Source organism: Rhincodon typus, chromosome 26, assembly GCF_021869965.1.
Source record: "Rhincodon typus isolate 14 chromosome 26, sRhiTyp1.1, whole genome shotgun sequence".
Classification (NCBI taxonomy): Eukaryota; Metazoa; Chordata; class Chondrichthyes; order Orectolobiformes; family Rhincodontidae; genus Rhincodon; species Rhincodon typus.
The window spans coordinates 36,706,547-36,727,947 of record NC_063357.1 but is presented as its reverse complement, the minus strand read 5'-3'; the positions used below and the strand labels follow the sequence as shown (position 1 = coordinate 36,727,947).

Genomic DNA, 21,401 nt, shown 5'->3' with positions numbered 1-21,401 from the left:
AAACCAGCCCAGCTCGTCCCCGCCTCCCTAACCTGTTCTTCCTCCCATCTCAAGCCGCACCCCCATTTCCGACCTACTAACCTCATCCCACCCCCTTGACCTGTCCATCCTCCCTGGACTGACCTACCTCCCCACCTACACTCACCTTTACTGGCTCCATCCCCACCTCTTTGACCTGTCTGTTTCCTCTCCACCTATCTTCTCCTCTATCCATCTTCTATCCGTCTCCTCCTCTCTCCCTACTTATTTCAGAACCCCCTTCCCCTCCCCCATTTCTGATGGAGGGTCTCGGCCCAAAACGTCAGCCTTCTAGCTCCTATGATGCTGCTTGGCCTGCTGTGTTCATCCAGCTCTACACCTTGTTATCCAAGGTATATCTCAATGCCAGTTAGTACTAACGAGGTAAGCTCAACATGGTGAACTGACACCCACTAGTGCCAGAACTGACTATCCATTCTTCCATGGGGAAAATTATTGCAGCATCACCCAAGTAATTTGTACACGTAGTTTGAGGCTTTTTCTAGTTTCGTGATGGTCATGTACGCTTCAATATTCTGATTCAGAACGACATATTGACTTTGTGATTCATGTACCAGGACATCTAAGGCCTATGAGCCACTAATTTCTGACAGAACACACACTTCTTTCTGCTAAAATGGACGAGTTATATCTACACATTATACTCCATATGCAAATTTCTGCCCAGTTGCAACCTGTTTATGTCCATTTGCATAACCTACCTCTTCTTGACACATTCCTTTTCTTACCCAGACAACAAGGTGCAGGGCTGGATGAACACAGCAGGCCAAGCAGCATCATAGGAACAGAGAGGCTGACGTTTCGGGCCTAGACCCTTCATCAGAAAAGGGGGAGGGGAAGGGGGTTTTGAAATAAATAGGGAGAGAGTGGGAGGCGGATAGAAGAGGGATAGAGGAGAGGATAGGTGGAGAGGAAACGAACAGGTCGAAGAGGCGGGGATGGAGCCAGGAAAGGTGAGTGTAGGTAGGGAGTTAGGAAGGGGATAGGTCAGTCCAGGGAGGACGGACAGGTCAAGGGGGCGGGATGAGGTTGGTCGGTAGGAGATGGAGGTGCGGCTTTAGGTGGGAGGAGGGGATAGGTGGGAGGAAGAACAGGTTAGGGAGGCAGGGACGAGCTGGACTGGTTTTGGGATGCAGTGGGGGGAGGGGAGAGATACCCTCATCCGCTTAGCCGAACTCGTCCTCACACTCAACAACTTCTCTTTCAATTCCTCCCACTTCCTACAGACAAAGGGGGTAGCCATGGGTACCCGCATGGGCCCAAGCTACGCCTGCCTCTTTGTAGGTTACGTGGAACAATCCCTCTTCCGTACCTACACCGGCCCTAAACCCCACCTCTTCCTCCGTTACATTGATGACTGTATCGGCGCCGCCTCGTGCTCCCACGAGGAGCTCGAACAGTTCATACACTTCACTAACACCTTCCACCCCAACCTTAAGTTTACCTGGACCATCTCTAACACCTCTCTCCCCTTCCTGGACCTCTCGGTCTCCATATCGGGCAACCACCTAGAAACCGATATTCATTTCAAGCCCACCGACTCCCACAGCTACCTAGAATACTCCTCCTCCCACCCACCTTCCTGCAAAAATGCTATCCCCTATTCCCAATTCCTTCGCCTCCGACGCATCTGCTCCCAGGATGAGGCATTCCACTCCCGTACATCTCAGTTGTCCTCGTTTTTCAAGGACTGTAACTTCCCCTCCTCGGTGGTCGAGAACGCCCTCAACTGTGTCTCCCACATCTCCCGCACCTCATCCCTCACACCCCGTCCACGCAATAAAAACCAAAAAAGAATCCCCCTCGTCCTCACGTACCACCCCACCAACCTCCGGATCCAACGCATCATCCTCCGACACTTCCGCCATCTGCAATCCGACCCCACCACCAAAGACATCTTTCCCTCCCCACCCTTATCTGCTTTCCGGAGGGACCACTCTCTCTGTGACTCCCTCGTCCGCTCCACACTCCCCTCCAGCCCCACCACACCTGGCACTTTTCCCTGCAACCGCAGGAAGTGCTACACCTGCCCCTACACCTCCCCCCTCGCCCCCATCCCAGACCCCAAGAAGACCTTCCACATCAAGCAGATGTTCACCTGCACATCTGCTAATGTGGTATACTGTATCTGCTGTTCCAGATGTGGCCTCCTCTACATTGGGGAAACCAAGCGGACGCTTGGAGACCACTTTGTGGAACACCTACGTTTGGTTCGCGACAAACGACTGCACCTCCCAATCGCAAACCACTTCAACTCCCCCTCCCACTCCTCGGATGACATGTCCATCCTGGGCCTCCTGCAGTGCCACAACGATGCCACCCAAAGGTTGCAGGAACAGCAACTCATATTCCGCTTGGGAACCCTGCAGCCCAATGGTATCAATGTGGATTTCACTAGTTTCAAAATCTCTCCCCCCACCGCATCCCAAAACCAGTCCAGTTTGTCCCTGCCTCCCTAACCTGTTCTTCCTCCCACCTATCCCCTCCTCCCACCCCAAGCCGCACCTCCATCTCCTACCGACCAACCTCATCCCGCCCCCTTGACCTGTCCGTCCTCCCTGGACTGACCTATCCCCTTCCTAACTCCCTACCTACACTCACCTTTCCTGGCTCCATCCCCGCCTCTTCGACCTGTTTGTTTCCTCTCCACCTATCCTCTCCTCTATCCCTCTTCTATCCGCCTCCCACTCGCTCCCTATTTATTTCAAAACCCCCTTCCCCTCCCCCTTTTCTGATGAAGGGTCTAGGCCCGAAACGTCAGCCTCTCTGCTCCTATGATGCTGCTTGGCCTGCTGTGTTCATCCAGCCCTGCACCTTGTTGTCTCGGATTCTCCAGCATCTGCAGTTCCTACTATCTCTGATTCAATTTTAACCCCTTTTCTTACCCAAGTGTTTTTGGCAAATTTAGCTATCATACATTTGGACCCCTCATCCAAAATCATTGATATAGAATGTAAATAGCTGAGGGCCCAACACTGATCCCTGTAGCACTTCACTAGTTAACCTTCGCTTGCTAACCTGTTTAGCCCTACTCCCTTCTTTCTGTAAACTAATGAAATCTTTATTTACATTAACATGTTACCTCCTCTACCATGTGTTCATATCTTGTAGCCACTTTTAATGTGGCACCTCATCAAAAGCTATTTGGTCACCACATCTGCAGGTTCCCTTCTATCCACCAAGATTTTGTCACAGAACTCTAGTTAAATAAGCATGATTTCCCTTTCACAAATTAGGTCATGAAGGCTCCATCTGATCATTATTAGGATTGTAGAATGCTTGGACAATGCTAGCACCTTCCTATATTAAGCTAAGTGACCTGTGGTTTCCAGCTTTCTTGACTAAAATGTGTTGTTTGCTAATGTGTAATCTACTGAGACCTCAAACTTAATGTGCAAGGTTATAACAGATAGATGATAAATGTGATCACATATCAATCTCTTCAAATTACATTGACACTTGGTGTCTTTTCCCTTGGATGGGGGACTTCAAGACTAGAAAACATTTTTAAGGTGAGGAGAGAAATTTTCAAAAATATACAGGGGCTTTCACATGCTAGTGATACAGTTATGTCTTTTTGCCTCAATTGAAAATTCCTGTTCACTGTAGTTGAGTGCCCCCAAACTGTGTACCCTATTCCTGTACTACAGCCCATAACCTGACCTCATGCTCCAACTCCCCAAACCCCATTCAACAGGTTTCCTCTTCTATCTAAACCCAATAAAGTCTTAGAAGGCTCTCCGCTCAGCTTTCTAATGGGGCCATTCTTTCTGCAGCATCCTGATCCACTGATCGATCAGTCCCAACATTCCCTTCATGGTACCAGCTGTCATCTCTTTCCAGGGACCATCCACTCCTTTCAAAGGTTTACTGTACTTCCAATTGGGTGTTTGGTTTAGCTCAGTTGGCAGAACAGTAGTTGGCATTGCTCTGCATTGCAGACCATGAATTCAATTCTCACTGGGTTATCATGAAGGACTCTCCTTCTCAACCTCTCCCTGCACCAGAGATATGGTAATCCTCAGGTTAAATCACAAGTTGTCTCACCAATGGGCCAAAAGTCCTGTGGTCCAGTAGAACTATGGCAACTTTACTTTGTATAAACATAAAATATAATCTGTACTCACTGTAGTCTCCTCTACAAACAACACAACCAACCACTGAGCACTTTGATGAACAGCTCCAACCAATTAAGTTTGATCTGAAGTTTCTGCTCATCTATTTTAGTTTGCTACCCTAATCTTATTCAGGTCTTATTCAAGGCACTGGAGCAGTACCACCAACTGCACAAGATCCTGTGTATCCACCGGGAAGAAAGACGCACCAACACAGGATCCACAACCAGGCCAACTTCCCCAACATCAAGGCACTGACCACCTTTGATCGGCTACAATGGGCTGATCACACCCTCCACACGACTGACTCCCCAAGCAGGTCCTCTAATCCCAGCTTTGAAACTGCAGGCAAGTCCTAAGTGGCAGAGGAAGCGCTTCAGTAATTCCCTCAAGGCCTCACTGGCGAAGTGCAACATTCCCACAGACATCTGGGAATCACTGGCCCATATGGAGGAGAGCACCCAGGAAGGTGTTGAGCACCTAGAGACTTGCCGTTGGGAAAGAAAAACAGAGAAGCCAGGTGAAAGGAGAAAGGAGCATGCTGCCACACTAATGCCCCACCCACCCCTTCCTGTGACCATCACCTGCCAAGTGTAACAGAGCCTGTGGCAGCTATATCAGTTTGTACAGCTACCTACGGACCCACCCTGAGAGTCGTAGAGACATCCTCCTCTGCGAGGGACCTCCAATAATGATGATGATTCAGGTCTCAGTTTTTGGCTTCCTACACAAATCTCAACATAAACTCAAGGAACTGCAACTTCATCTTTTTATTGGTCCCTTCATATGTTTGCCTGTGTCCCACAACTACTAAAATTTTTGTTAATCAATCTCAGGTTTAAAGTTAAAATTAGCATTAATTTCCATTTGTGGAAAGAGTTCCAAACTTCTACTGCTTTTTAGATAACAAAGTGTTCCTCAATTTCTCTCCTGAAAAGTCTGGCTTTAGTTATTTGACTGTTCTCCCCAGTCCTTTAATTTCCAAGACTGGAAATAGGATAGATATTTGTTTCCTTAAGCTTTTAAAATTGTAGAAAATACAGCAGTATTTTGTATGATCTCTCCTCATAATGTAACCCTTGAAAGTCCAGGTATAATTCTACATTGTTCTGCTTCAAAGACTGATATACTCTTCTTAAAACATGGAACTGCCATCAGTACTCTGGGTATATGGTCTACCCAGGGATTTGTGTGAAGCACAATTCCTATTGCCTTGTAGTTCTAGTCTCCTAGACATAGAGGATAGAATTCACCCAGACTTTCTGGTAATTTTCTACACCAGTTTGGATCTCCAAGTCTTTTTAGACTTCAAATTTTAATGTTTTTGACATTGCAAAATTACCCTGTTCTATCCTTTTCAGATCCAGAGGGGTTGACCTCACATTTGTCAATCTTGAAATCCAGTGGCCGCAGTTTTGTCCAGTCACTATATATCAATGCCTTTATGATTAATGTTTCTATCTACACTACATATACCATCTGTCATTTCCTTTCTATTCCATTATCTAAGCTGTTAATAAATAGTGAATAGTTGAGACCTCAAACTATCAAGGGACACCACTCATAACATCCCACCAATTAGAGTGCAAACTAATTATACCTACCATCTCATCAAGTACATTTTGGAATTCTACATAAATAACAAGTATAGACACTTACCCCTTCACTACCTTGGCCATACAATCAAAAAGTTTGAATCCAATTTACCGGACAAGGTCTATCCTTTATTTTCAAATTAATGTTGGTTCTCCGTGATCTGCCTAAAATTTCAGTGTTCAGCCATCCTATCATTTCATGATTATGACAGTGGAACAATCCAGAAGTCCAAGCTAATGGTCTGGGGGACACAATGAAATATAAAGGTAGTCTCTGGAGTGGTAAGCATGAAACGACTGTTGGTTGCAAAAACCCATCTAGTTCACTGTGTCCATTGAAGTAGTAAATCTGTCATTGTTACGTCTGACCAGTATGTGACTCCACACCCACAACAACATGGTTGACATTTATCCACCGTCTGAAGTGGCCTAGCAAGCCACTCCATTGAAGAGCAGCTAGGGAAGGGCAAGAATTACTGGCCTCAGCAGGAGACACCCACATTACATGAAAGAAACAAAAACAGTTAATTCTGTGGTTTTCCTCATTTCTTAAATAACAAATTTAAAGGAAAGAGTTTCAAAGCAAGCCTTGAGATTTATCTGGTGTAGAGAGAGAAGGATCCCAGCTCTCACTGATGGTTTACCATACTGGATTTCATTAATGAGGCAGGATGACTGTCATCGCCTACCCATTCCATTTTTTTTTAAAAAAAGTGAAGTGAATAAATGCCACGTGCTGGGTAACTTGTATTCAAATCTCGGTCTCATCTTCCAAATTTTCTCATAGCAGCTCCGGGATGGTGGGGCGGGCGATCCCTCTTCACCAATTGAGCAGAAAAGAATGATAGACAAGACACTGTGGACCTTGTTAGAATTACATTTTCTTGACTCCTTTGCACAATTTCCTCAAGTATTACAGAGATAACAGAACCCTGAAAATAACAAAGGGGGAGAAAATACTCAAACTGTTCTCAAGTCCTCTTATTTTCACTACTTCTAGAAACACCATATAAAGATTGTGAGGGCAAAAAAAAACCAAACATCATTTACAATAATCCAAGTATTACTGTCTTGTAGCATTGAAGAGGGTCAAAACAGATAGGTTTTCAGTGATACTGAGCCGAACATTCAACACAAATGGTGCCACCAGTACAAACCAAGTATTGTTTTCTTCATTTTAATAAAGGTATTCTGGTTGACAAGTCAGATGTACAGAACACTCCCTCAACCAAAGAGACAAAATTTGGTGAATTTCACAGAAGCAATTCATCTTGTGCTGATTAAAAAAAGAAAAAAATCTTTTGAATGGTACAAAAAGGTCTGGATATAAGCAAACATTTTCCTATGTTGTACAATTATAATACACAGCTGATGTCGAAGCTTTCTGAAGCTCACACCTCTCCACTGGATGATTCTGGAGGCTCAGATTTCTCATGCAGACTGACATCAGGTCCTGCAAGTTTGAGGAGGAAATGATTAGACTGTGCTCAAGAGTGGAGTAAAGATAGTTCAATATCAGTGCAGCTCATATCAAGACTTGCATTTTTAGGAATGTAAACAAAAAAGATATCAAGCCACAAAATGGCCAAAATCAGCAGCACAGAAGTAATACAGGCAACAGCAAAAGGAACAAAGAAGCAAGCGGCCAGAAAGAGGTATAATCGCCATCTCCTGTCAGGTATCAGTATATCACAATCAATACTCTCTTGTACTCAAACATTTTCTCAATGAAGGAAGCGTTAATTTAAAATTTCCAATTATATAATTTAGTAACGGCAACCTGAAAGCTTTTGAATGGAGACGCAAGGGTCTTTCTCGAGTTCAATTCAATCTCATTTAAAATAAGAACATGGTATTATGCCATCGATTTCAGCAAGCTAACTTGGGGTTAACAAAATTATTTTAAACTGATTTCCACTAGTAAACTCCTGTTTCTTTTTTCAGGAGTGCGTCAGTAAAAATAGATTCTGTCTTAAATCGGAGGGATAAACTTGCACGTAGTTGCCTCTTTTTCTCGTAAAATTAGGGTCTGAACAAGCCTTGGGGGTCACATTTGTGAAGCCAGCACATCAATGCATGCTATACAGGAGGTCCCTGATATGCTCAGCAACTCTGGACTCAATTTTTGTCAAGAAATGAAACAAAATTTAAGAGTGCTCTTGGAGAACCATTAGGTATCGAGGTGAGGACTTGAAGAATTAAGTACAGCAAATATTTTCAGCTAATCATTCACTTAGTTAAATTTATAGTGAAGGGCAGTAGGGCAGTAACTGTTATCATAGTCTTATGATAGAGGTCATCAAAGTGTGACTCAGATCACAAAACAAGACTGCTTACTAAAAGCAAGAACGCATGCAGGTGAATAGTGGCAATTTTTAACATTGCATTAGGAAGGAAAGTAAGCAGGTGGAGCCACAAGCAAAGGCTCTTCAATGTTACTTTTAAAACCTGTTCATGGCTTAAATTAGGAATTTGATGAGCCCCACAGAAGTGATATGTGAACTGTGTGAATAATTATGGGTTGACATTTGACTATAATTTAAAACCACTTGTTTTGCGTTTTAACAAATGTGCAAAGTAGTTTTTTTTTTCTTAAGAAACCTATTTTCTGACATTCCCATGATTTCTGGGCCACAATTTTTAACCTGGTGATTCTTCTTTTGGTTTCCTTCTTTTGGGAAAAGTAATTGAAAACAAAAAAGGATAAAAATAAGATTTTAAATTTGAAAGGAGGTGGGAACCAACTTAAAGTCCTTAAAGATGATTGAAAGTGCAGGTTAGGAGTTGGATTCTTTGCAATCCACATTTATTGACACCTACCTTTTTTTTTACAACCACATTTGATCAGTGTTACACCTCTCTGCTAAAAATAAGCTGTACCTTTCTACTTTTGTCATACATGTTCTAATAAAATGAAGTTAATTTAGTATAATAAAAATTAGAGCATGCAGTGTTTAAGAGGTATAAATTAAGTGCATAATAGGAAAAGAAAAGAACAAGCTATTTTACACAGAAGTGTAAGTAACATTGATAAATATGTCAGAGGGAAATCCTAGTAACGACATTGCTGGCAGAGAGGAACCACTAGATGTTTCATGAGCTGGCTGCAGAAGCCCACTGAAAGCTAAACTTACTGCACTCATATGAGTTCCTACTACCATGTTGAGTTTGGCTCTTCTTTAATTTTAGGCAGTTCTTGTGTTTGAGGTTTATCTGGTAGAATAGAAACCAAAATAATTCAATGAATCACAGTAATAAATTACGGCTGGCTTGATCAGAAGATTTGGTGTTATGCAAGAGCTAGAGATTTCTGCCTACACCAATTTCCAAGTGGAATCCTGGTTCTTTAATTAGATATCCTCGATAAATGTAGATCAGAGTTTAGCCTCATCACAAAAACAAAGTATGACCAAGTAAACTTCTTCAACCTACAACTTCTGAGATCTAGAATATAAACGGCAGCCGACGCATGAGAATCCCACAAAATGCAAGTTTCCCTTGGGACTTGGAACAACAATCAAATTTTCACTGTTAATGGATCAAAATCCTGAAACATTCTAACAGTATGGCAAGTGTACTTATACTCCATGGACTCCAGCAGTTTAAAAAGATGGGTCATCAACATCTCTTGTACAATTATGGGCAATAAGTGCTGGACTTGCCACTAGGGATCACATCCTATGTACAGGTAACAGTACTTATGTCCCTACGCATAGGTTGCCATATACGAAATTGATAGTAGTTAGACTCTTCTTAAATCAAACTGGTAACGTGATATTAACAGCTCGAGCAGTTTCAAAACAGTATTGAAATGTAGGATAAGTCATTCTTATACTTATTATAGCTAGTAAACTACATGTAGAGGTATAACTCAAAAACATTTTTTGGTCATTTTAGCAAAAACAGTTCATATTCAAATCTGACTGTTAAAGGAAGTTAAGTAATTTCGTTCGTCAAGATTTTTGCCAAAGTTCAAAATCAGGCAGAAAATAACTAATGGCTGCAATCATCCATTTTTTGGCTTCTTGTAAACAGAAATGCACAACTGAATCCATTTCAAATCATAAATATAAACAGGACTCAGACTGTGCTATGTCACAACTTTGCATTCCACATGCATGAATAACAAAGAAGTTGGTAATGACAGTTGTGAAGCCAACCTCTTACTGCTTTCACAGCACTTAGCTGGGTCATGACACTTTCATCAAAAATCAATATATTTTCTTTTTTAGACAGTGATACCTTTCGCTTTGAGTAATACAGCAGCTTTAGAAAGTGGCCTGATTCAAAACAATAAGTAAAATAGTACACCTGCCTTGCGCTGCTGATAAAAGCGGAACCAGCGATACAGTCGGCATCTCTGGGGTTTGTTCCATTGGGACAATCTGTACCACCGATGGAGGTGGTGGTGGAGCAGTTGATGGTGCTGCTACTGCATCTGGTGGTACCTCTGTTCCACTTGGTTCAGCTAGCTCTGCAAATGTAAAGCCACAAGAGTCAGGTCAAGTGCTTATCTTTGATGGATTAAGCATAAAATGTATTGACACACATATGCATACCCTCATACGTACACTAAAATTTCATTCAATGGTATTTTTCACTTACGGTTATTAATTAGGAGCCCTGGAAAAGGTCTGTGGAAGCAAAGTAAAGAAATTACATTTTTAACATTTCATACAAAAGAAATTTGAAACTTTTTTTTTAAAAAGCAATTTTTCAGCTAAATTGCCACCTGCTTTCTTGGCCAGCTCCCCAGGTGATATCAAACCTACAAAGGCAGCAATCTATTTTCCTTCTGGACAAAAACTTTGTATTACATATTTCTCCCTTACATGCCTGAACCAAGATCACAACAGACTACAGAATAGAACACATGCTCTACTGCTCCGTTCAACATTGCATCAGTGTGTTACTGCTCAGCACTATTTGGCTGTTCCTACAGTGCAGTGTTAACTGTTAGTGTTCTCTACTCTTTAAAGCTTTATCCAGATCATAAGCCTATAACATTTCATAATGCTCTGCAATGTTAAATTTCAGATTACACAGACATCCCAGCAACATCTCACCTTATGACGGTAAATTTGATAAAGTTGGCAGATTCCAAGATTTTTTTCATGGCACTTATTTCAAGGTAACTTGGTGCTTTAAAAGGAACTCCTGGAGGCATGCCATCAACTATAACACAGCCAGGATTGATGGTTATCTTTCTGTAAGGAACCTTCACTGGGAAATTCATTCCAATCGCTTCGCCTATAAAAAAAGGTGATATTTAAGGTTATATCTGTTTTCATCTCTTTTGCAAGAAAGTATTTAATCCAATCGCAGAAAGAAAGCAAACGCATGATACGAACATCTAGCCATTTATATTAAAACATTACCAAATTTCTTGCTGAACAGGTCATTTACTTGTTCTCTCAGTTGTCTGGCTTTTTCCACCTTTGATACTTTTTCATTTTCACCTTCTGAAAGACAAACAATAGTCTTATTCAGTAATAAAGACAGAATAACCAGTTGCTGCCACAGATATGAGCTACATTGTTCACTAGAACTCCAAATACCCTCTTTATAGTCATTAGCCTTTTTATCCCTTTCAATATAGCATCTCATGGTGAAATCAGATTTCGATATCAGAACTAAGAATGAGAAGGAAGCACAGATCTGATTCACTATCCTTCCACTCCCGGTCGCTAATGCAAATGGAAAGATTATAGCCCTTTTTTTAACATCATACATAATCCTCACTGACTGGACTTTTTAATTAAAATCAGGATTTTAGGAAAGAGAAAGGGAAGAAAACCTTATAAAATAGTGCTGCAAGTATAATGAAAATGCTGAAGTTCCACAGAGCACTGCAAAAATTGAATAAATGTAAATTACACCCTACCTGGGACTGTAACTTGAATGATATTAAGGTCTTCAACACCCGTTGCTGTGGGTAACGCAGCAGCTCGACTTTCTAAACCTGCATCATAAGAATTTAAGAGACCATCTCACCACCATAACCCCCATTTAAACAAAGATCAAATGAAATAGGTACAAAGAAATATGATAAATCCAGTTTTGGGACAGTAAAAGTAAAATCAATCTTGTGCAGTCCAATCATGCACTACACAAGGAGAAGCCAAAAGTGCCCATCACCATTTACCGTGTCACCTCACTCACTCAAAAGAAGCAACCCAAAAGAAAAAAAAAATCTATAGATGAGTGATTAGAAATAACATGCAAATATCAACCAATTACTGAAGTTTTAATCTTGCAGCACACCACCTCCTTGATGATAACTTAAAATTCCAGATTATACAAATTAATCAGATTGATAGATTTAACACCATGTTCTAAAAAAAAAGATTATTAAAAGACTAGTGATTAATCAAGGGTGCATGGAGCCATTTCAACCACATTAGTATTATCTGTTGCATTCTATGCGACTAAAACGTCTCCCAGCTCCTTCACCAGTGTCGCCTGCACCATTTAAAGAATGCTCTACTTGAAGAAATAATTGTTAACAGTTGATATTTGTGATAATCTGACTTTTAAAGGGGAGTATTGATGGTGGTACTCTTTAAAAGGGAACCATAAATCTGGTACACGAATAAGAGAAATGCTTCCTTCTCCCCAGTGTCTTTTCTGTTGCAGGTTGAAGATCTTAATTTACATACAATACGAACATCATAATCTAACTAGTTTCCAGAACAGAACTTCTGAATTTGCTGTAATCTATTTGAAATGCTTGGGATTCATCATAATCTAGCTAGCGAATCAATCTACATGGCCTAGAAACAGATAGAAACTAATGTAAGCGACACTAATTGTTTAACTTGAGCAAAACTGCTTTTCAAACCAATTCTAGCATTTTGGCCAGTTGTTATTCAGCTGTTTACTCTATCCATCCTCATTGGAAAATTGAAACCCTTCTATTTTTGAGTTTTATCTATTGTTTTAGTCCGTGAACAAGAACTCTATTCTTTGATGCCATCGTTGGAAATATTTGTATTTATGAATAGGAATGGCTGTATACTGAGAAGACTGGTGAATGTTATATTCAAAAATCACATACAGAAACACACTGCTTTAAGTTACCACTGTCAGCATGTTCAATGATGCATTTTTCAGAATCAGATTCATAAAGAAAAGTATGGTGATTCTATTTTGGACGGTCACCCAAAATTGATCACTGGGTGAACATTAAAACAAATGCAACAATTAGTCAACCTTCAATTATTTTGGACTACCACTTCTACATAGCTATGTGTGCTACTTACGGAGCCTATATGCCCTTAAAGAAAGGTACAAATTATGTACCAAAACAAAGCAAGAAAGGTTAACGGCTGAATGAAACAACCCCTTCTTCCACTGTAAATGTTAAAGAAATACATTAAATAAGTATTTTAAGAATCCCAAGCATTTCAAATAGATTACAGCAAATTCAGAAGTTCTATTCTGGAAACTAACTTTCACTTGAGTAAATGCCTTGTTTACATTTTAATTTCTCCCAACATTTTAAAAATCATTCCCATGAAATTTCTGTGCTATATGATTCTATGACTCTATAAATTAATTAATTGGTATTGTAATAACCTCCAGTTTTATTTTAAATTTACATCCACTCTTCACCCCACTGGTAATTTCAAACATTCATCACACTATGAAATTATTTCTCTATTGCTTTGTTACATCAAGGTAACGCTGTCAGTTTATTTTTGCTTTTTAAAAACAGTTCAAGGTGCTCTACATAACCTCTCAAATGTAGATTTCCTTACGGATTTTCTTTATACTCAAGTTCTTTGCTCTTCTGTTCACATTGTTTTTATAAAGATGGTCAGAATAGACTATCGCCACACAATTGTTGTCTGGCCAAAGGTGTGTGCCAGTTTATCACGGAGTGGAAATAACTGCCATACAGTCCTTGTGGTAATAAAGTTCCAGTTTCACAAAGATGACACATTGTGAAGTGTTTTGTAGCACCACCATCATACTAAATGAGATACAATTAAATCTATGAGCAGCTCAAAACTGGCCATTCGTGAGGCTGCTGTGCCCACATGTAGCAGAACCGTACTGCACCACAAACTTCGTTGTCATGGCCCAGCATAACTTACACTCTACCACCCAGTCAGGGATTGATCACTGTTTCAGTAAGTGTAGAACAGCATGCCATGAACAACATTTTTGGGGAAGCTACTGGAGAGAATTCTTAGGGATAGGATTTATGCGCATTTGGAAAAGCATGGCCTAATTAGGGACAGTCAGCATAGCTTTGTGCAGGGCAGGTCAAATCTTACTAACTTGACTGAATTTTTCAAGGAGGTGACAAAGGTGGTCAATGCGGATCGAGCAGTTGATGTTGTTTACATGGATTTTAGTAAGGCTTTCACAAGGTCCCTCATGGTAGGCTCATCCAGAAGATTAAGATGCATGGGATCCATGGTGTTTTGGCCACGTGGATTCAGAATTGACTTGCCCATAGAAGACGGAGGGTAGTGGTGGGCGTTTTTCAGGTAGGAGGTCCGTGACTAGTGGTGTTCTACAGGGATCCATATGGGGCCCTCTGCTGTTTGTGATGTATATAAATGACTTGGATGAAAACATAGATGGGTGGGTTAGTAAGTTTGCAGACGATACCAAGATCAGTGGAGTTGTGGATAGTGTAGAAGGTTGTCGAATGATACTGTGGGATACAGATCAGTTGCAGTTCTGGGCAGAGAAATGGCAGACGGAGTTTAATCTGGACAAGTGGTGAGATGCTGCACTTCGGGAGAACGAATGTTAAAGGAAAAATATACAGTTAATGGCAGGACTTTGAACAGCAGGGATCTTGGGGTTCATGCCCATAGCTCCCTGAAAGTGGCCACGCAAGTAGACAGGATATTAAAGAAGGCATATGGTATGCTTGCCTTTATTGGTCAGGGAATTGAGTACAAGAGTCAGATGTCATATTGCAGCTTTATAAGACTTTGGTTATGTCACACTTGGAGTATTGCGTTCAATTTTGGTCACCATGTTACAGGAAGATGTGGACGCTTTAGAGAGGGTGCAGAAGAGGTTTACCAGGATGTTGCTTGGATTAGAGGGTAGGAGCTGTAAGGAGAGGCTAGAAAAACTTGGGTTTACTTCTCTGGAGCAGCTGGGGCTGACGGGAGACTTGATAGAAGTCTACAAAATTGAGATATATAGATAGGGCTGATCGTCAGAATCTTCTTCCCAGAGTTGAAATGTCTAAAACTAGATGGCATGCATTTAAGGCGAGTGAGCAAGTTCAGAGGGGATACGAGAGGGGCGTTTAAGAGACTTTCAGATAAGCACATGAATATGCAAGGAATGGAGGGCTATGGACCAAGTGCAGGCAGAAGGGATTAGTTTAATTTGGCATCATATTCAGCACAACATCGTGGGCCAAAGGGCCAGTTCCTGTGCTTTATTGTTCTCTATTCTAACACCAGATATAACTAAAAATCAAATTAATTCTTATGAGTGTTAATTTAAGGAAAACCAACACAGATGTGTCAAGGGCAAATCTCATTTAACTAATCTGGCTTGAAATGTATTGACAAGCTAATGTAACAGGGTCACATAAAATGAACTTCCAAAAAAATGCTTGCATAAAAATTGCCACATTACAGAACTCTCAGCAAGTTGCAGCTCAGGAGTAGAAGACAGTGGCAAAATGTATATACAATTGGTGAAGTTAAAAGGAATTGAAGAAAGAGGTGAAGTTTGTTTTAAAACCTGAAAGGTACTTCAGGGAGGCATCACAGAGTCAAATTATGAACACATTTACTCTTGATCTTTGCAGATCAAAACTATGTACATCTATGATGCAGAACAGGGTATGGAGAGCAATATTTCAAAATCAGCAGATGATGAAGCTAGAAAGTATCGCAAACTACAAGAAGGGTAGTGACAGGCTTCCAAAGGACTAGGTTGGTGCAATGAACGGACACATGGCAAATGAAATTCAATATAGAGAAATGTGAAATGATACATTAAGATTAAGAAATGGCAATAAAAAGGGTACAATCCCAAAAGGAGTGCAGAAGCACACAGACCTGGAAAAGAGTGTGGGGGGGAGTGGTGGGGAAGAGAAAGAACAAGAGAGATAGCAAGAACAAGAGAGAGACAACAACTCTCCAACAGCTGGCTTAGCTTATGCCTAATTTGCAAACAACACGTTTCATTCACAATATTTGATATCCTTCTCCAATAACATATATAAGCAGGAATGAAATACCATGGCAGGTTTTTAACATCTATAACATGAAGTAGGTGCTACTTGAGGAAATACACACTATACATCTATTTTATTATTTATATAAAACACTCAGCTTTTCTCTCTCCATTATACAAAAAAAAATCCAGTTATCCAGTCCTGAGCAATCTTTGATTTGATCCATGATGTACAATAAGTCACTTCATCTCAAAGTAGTGGCAAATGGACTTTAATTGATCTCATCCGGAACCATTGCATTGTTACCAACAAAATCTGATGGGAAAATGTAACAATGTGCACTTTATGGATATCAGCTAAAAGTGAGCTCATACATGGTTGTGATGAGTCACATTACAGATTTCATTCCTGAACAGCACATCTGAAGTTTAAAAATGGTGTCCTTGTTTGGAATTGCCTCAGCAGGGAAATAAGTTCTTTATTTACTCTGTTAAGTCCCTTTGCCATTGTAAAATGTTTAATTAGATCACTCTTTAAACTGGTAAACTCAATAAATTAATCTATTTAATACTTCAGTTTCTTGTCTTTGACACAAGGTACCAGGGACAAGTGTGACCAAAAACAAAAAGGTCCAATAGTAGTCACAATGAATCATATAATGAAAGCACTTTGAATAATGTGTAATAAAATACAAATGCTTTTAGAGCCATCGCAAATAGAATTGTTCAACTTCAAGTGGGTAGAAGCATTAGCTTTGCTTTGTTTTAATTTATATTATGTTCAAGACAGTGGACTGTGTTTGCATAAAAGCACCAAAGCATTCAATACTGTCAGAGTATATACTAACAACAGAACATAATCTTAATGGATCGTACATTTCATTTCACATACAAAGGACTATATCAATGCTTTGTAAATTATTTTCCAACCTAAATCTGCTTTAACTCACCGTGACCTCTTCAAAGGCAATTAGGGACCAGACAACAAACGCTGGCCTTACCAATGATGGCCGCATCTCATGAATAAACATGTGTTTAAAATACTCTTGAAAATCAAATATAAATCCAGGTACCAGCAAAAACAAAACTAGCAAAAAGCAACATTGTAATATTCAGGGATAATCGAAGTTCTCAATAAACCAACATATAATAAGCTATATCAGGACCAAAATCTGTTTAAGTTTGTAAAAGTATTCTTTTGACATCAAATTCTCCTATATTCAGTGGTGGTAGAAGACTTGGTGAGACTCCATTTTTCAACACTACACTGACACACCCTGTAGTGTCCCCCCTATGTTTACTTGACAGTCCCACTTCATAACCCTTCTCCTTTATCACTCACTCACAAAGGAATCTGGCCTTGGCAACAGAGCTTCCCTGAAGCCTACAAGTTGCTTCATGGTGAGGATAGCATGTCAGCAAACAAGCTGCAATCCGATGCAACCAACCAAGACTCAGGTTTTGTGTACACCATCAATGCCCACTTTGCCAATTCCTGTGGAAACTCTGGTTCCCTTGCTCCCACTTCCCCCTACAGCCAGCTGAACATCACTGCTCCTTCAAAAGCAGCCAGCAGCAGAAGCAGCCCACCCACTGGGATAAGTGACAGCAGTATAACGCCTGGGCTGACAAGATACTGAGTCAGGTTTGGGTGCAAGTTCTGATGGGGTTCACTGATCATATTTGGACTTCTGGCACTGCCTGAAAGCATGAAGGAGAAGTTAACAGAATCAACAACAATGTACAGGAGAGGCTGAGGTTGAAAAACCATTTGAGGGTGTAATTTCACAACTGAAAATCAGAAAGCCACTTATCAGTCCTAGAAAACAGGATGGCAGGTGAGACAAGAAGTCTGCGAGATTACAACTTTAAATTTCCACTTGGAAAAAATAGCTCACACAAACTTCCCACAATTGTGAAGAGGATAGGATTAGGTTCTAGTTGCACACACATCCCTGGAGATCAAGGTTGTCAGTGACAGCGCTAGCAGAAATAAGCATTTTATGACCCCTTTTGTTTTTTATTGGATTGGTTAAGTTTTGGAAGGCTTTTGAAAAACCTGGTTTGACTGCTCATGAACTTTGGGGAAGCCTGCTGAGGAATTGGGAATATTCTAACAGCTAGATGTTGAATGGTTTGACAGCACTAATGCATTACCAGACTGTTTCTGCCACAATGACTGATATTTAGCTCTGTCCTACAAGGATACGTTGACCATTACCATGAACACTGTACAAGTGGCGAATGTACTGGAGTACTTTGCCCTTTGCTAACTTCAAAATCTTCTGTACTGCAAAATGAACAGGGTTTCAAACCCTCATTCACAAATCTCTGGGAAACCTCTGTATTCAAAGAATTGTACATTCACTGTTAGATTTCTACAATAATGGACTGTCTTTAGATGAAATTAGTATGATGTAGACCACATGATTTATATATAAATTATAATTTTTTTTAAAAAGTTTAGATTTTTGAATTAATAGCATGACTGTCACCGAGATTCTGAAGAGTTTGAATGATTTGTAGGTATTTCTGTAGTTTTGGTGATTTAGTTTAAAATAGCTCGAGGGAGTTAGTTTCAGGTCTAATGTGTAAATTGTGCGGGGGTGGTGGAGGGGAAGGAAAAGATAAACATATTCCAGTTTAGTACATTAGGAATCATTTCATTTAAGATTTAGAGAAACACCTGTAGGTTGAAGTCGTCACCCCCCCCCACCCCCCCCCCCCCCCCCCCACCGCCAGGTCCTTGTAGGAGAATGGACGTTTGAGACAGCTCCTGAGAAAGGGAGAACATAAAACTATAGATTACTTGGAGGAAGGAGTTTAGGAATAATGTCAGACCAAAAGACCTGATCTGGATAAATCCCTTAAATGTTTACTTGAAGAAGAACATTTAAACTCAGGTGTTCATTTAAACTTCAGGAAAAGGCTATCCAATTTTCCAAACCGGGAGATGATGTCACAGTTTAATTAAGCCTAGTGGAGGTGTTAGAGAAAGAGAATTTGTTTTCTGGTTCGAGTACTGAGCAGGGGTGGTTTTGGGATCTATAAAGGAACTTTTTGGGATTAACAGGAGAATTTGTAACAATAACTTGAAAACTCGTAAGTTTATGTTATAAGTAAATAGCCTGGTTTATTCTATCTTGATCAATTCTTTTCATTAATAAACTGGTTTTATTATTAAAACCAAGTCTGCAATATTGTGTGCTTTTGTTTCAATGACAGACTGCCTAATTAAAGCTAAAGAAAAAAGCAAATATGAACAATTCAGCCAGATTTCACACAAGATTTGACTTGCCCAGTATTAACACCTGCTGGGATCATAAAAGTACTAATTACTAATTTCACTAATTTGGTAAATAAAATGTCAACAGAAATTCAGCCCGGCTGATTATAACCTTAAGACATTCACTTTAAGTTGTTTACAGTTCTGGAACTGTAAGTACACAGGTCAGAAATGTTAAGAACATATTTAGTAATGAAAACCAAGTATTCCACCTATGTAAAATAAAAGTCTGATTATAATTTCAGTATCAATATACAAAGTAAAAATTAGACAGGGAGTTAGTTTTGTTTACCTGCAGCGGTAGCAGTAATAGTAGTAGGTGGTGTTGGCTTCTTCACCTCTGGAGTTTTCTCTTCCAAGGAGGTTTGTGACCTTGCTAATTTAAAAAGGAAAAATACAACTGAAAACAAATAAAACTAACTCAATTGTACTAATAATGTCTGTGATCCTATACTCAACTGGAACTACTGCAGAAAATCCCAACTTTTGCCAACTAAAAAACACATCACCACCAATAGGTTGATCAAAATTTACTTTGTCATAATAATACTTGGAGTGCTACTAATAATGACAACACTTAGACTGAATCTTCATTCAGTCTAATGGAAACACTGGAGATTCAAACACATAAGGTACTAATCTCAGCCGGGAGAAATCATGACTGTGTGATCAGTTACTATCTTGGTGGCTTCAGTTTATCATCTTTTTAAGTTTAGAAAGTCTTCAAAATAATCTGAGTGTAATAGACTAGTTCAGGTTCAATGCCATAGTAGATAGTAAACCTACAATTTTTCCATAATGAAAGCAAGAATCTCTACTTGCGAGAAAGATTCTTGAAGAGATCATAGGAAGATAATTAAATGCAGGAGCAGAAGTAGGTCACATGGCCTATCAAATCTGCCCTGTCACTCAGTCAGATCATGGCTAATCGGATAATCCTCAACTTCATTGCTTCTTGACTTTTCCCCTCAAGATTATGCTCTGCTCAGGAAAACTCTAAAATGACTGCGCTGTTCTTGGCTATTGATTATAGTGTTTGGTGGACTTACCTATGGTTCCAGGCACTCTTGTCACTATATTAGCAGTGGATTGACTAAGGAAACATGGTAACAAGCATCTCCAATCCAGTATTATAGCTAAGCACCAATGAAAAAGATACTAACTGTAAGACACCTGTCCCAAATCTAGCTTCAAGATGATATCCAGTGAAACTTAATTTTAATCAGTACACTTATAAATAGAAGAACAGGGGTTAAAAAAATCTGGCCTTTCTCATCCTTCTTAAAATATTCATATTCCAATTCGGGTGACATTTGCATTGATACAAGGTAGCAAATAGGTCTCAATTATGCTTCATAACTTCTAGGAATACAATGCAAAAAATTTTCAACCAATCCATTTACAGAATCCAGAATCAAGTTCTTATTTTGGGTATGTGGCATAAAAGGAAACATTTGCAGGAAATTTCCAGCCCACAAGGCTTTGATATGGACTACTGGAAGTGGCAAGTTAGTCTTAAGGCAGCACCATACGTCTCTGTACCAAAGCCCATCACAAGAATTTGAAATAACATCATATATAATTCAGGAATCTGCTACACGGCATTCAATTCAGAAAATTAACATCACGATACCAAGGTGGTTAGTATATCACAAGCTGTCTGCTGATTACTCCTCAATGCTGGAAAGAATTACTGTTGTAATGCTCTCAGGGAAATAGCCATAGGTTCACTGCCATATGAATGTATTACCTAGAAACTTTTTATGTGGGGAGGGAAGGCAATGGCCTAGTGTATTATCGCTGGACTGTTAATCCTGAGACCCAGGTGATGTTCTGGGGACCTGGGTTCAAATCCCACCACAGCAGGTGGTGGAATTTGAATTCAATAAAATATTTGGAATTGAGAATCTAATGACGACCATGAACCCATTGTCAATTGCTGGAAAAGCCCACCTGGTTCACTAATGTCCTTTAGGGAAGGAAACTGCCATCCTTATCTGGTCTGGCCTACATGTGACTCCAGACCCACAGCAATGGTGGACTCTGAACTGCCCTCTGAGCAATTAGAGATGGGCAATAAATGCTGCCTGGTCAGTGACACCCTCATTTCATGAATCAATAAGAAAAACTAGGTCACAGAAAATGCTCATGATTTGACTTAAATGATCAGTTTGCAAAAGGAAGCATAGGGAACATAAATTC

The 21,401-nt window shown here is 40.2% G+C and overlaps 1 protein-coding gene across 7 annotated transcripts in view; it reads right to left on the bottom strand.

Annotated features, from left to right (window-relative positions):
* Positions 1-6,910: 6,910 nt before the first annotated feature.
* The window catches only part of LOC109928685 (general transcription factor II-I-like), a 141,438-nt gene continuing 126,947 nt past the window's right edge, over positions 6,911-21,401 (bottom strand). For 5 of the 7 annotated variants that reach the window (XM_048612434.1, XM_048612435.1, XM_048612438.1 and 2 more), the window contains 7 exons: positions 19,492-19,575; positions 11,634-11,711; positions 11,128-11,211; positions 10,816-10,999; positions 10,355-10,383; positions 10,065-10,223; positions 6,911-7,202 (listed from right to left, as the gene is read on the bottom strand). In XM_048612434.1, the coding sequence (XP_048468391.1) occupies positions 7,141-7,202; positions 10,065-10,223; positions 10,355-10,383; positions 10,816-10,999; positions 11,128-11,211; positions 11,634-11,711; positions 19,492-19,575 (680 nt within the window). In that variant the 3' untranslated portion in view covers positions 6,911-7,140. Of the gene's footprint in view, positions 7,203-8,883; positions 8,963-10,064; positions 10,224-10,354; positions 10,384-10,815; positions 11,000-11,127; positions 11,212-11,633; positions 11,712-19,491; positions 19,576-21,401 lie in introns of all 7 variants that reach the window. The other 2 variants (XM_048612437.1, XM_048612440.1) reach the window with 2 other exon arrangements.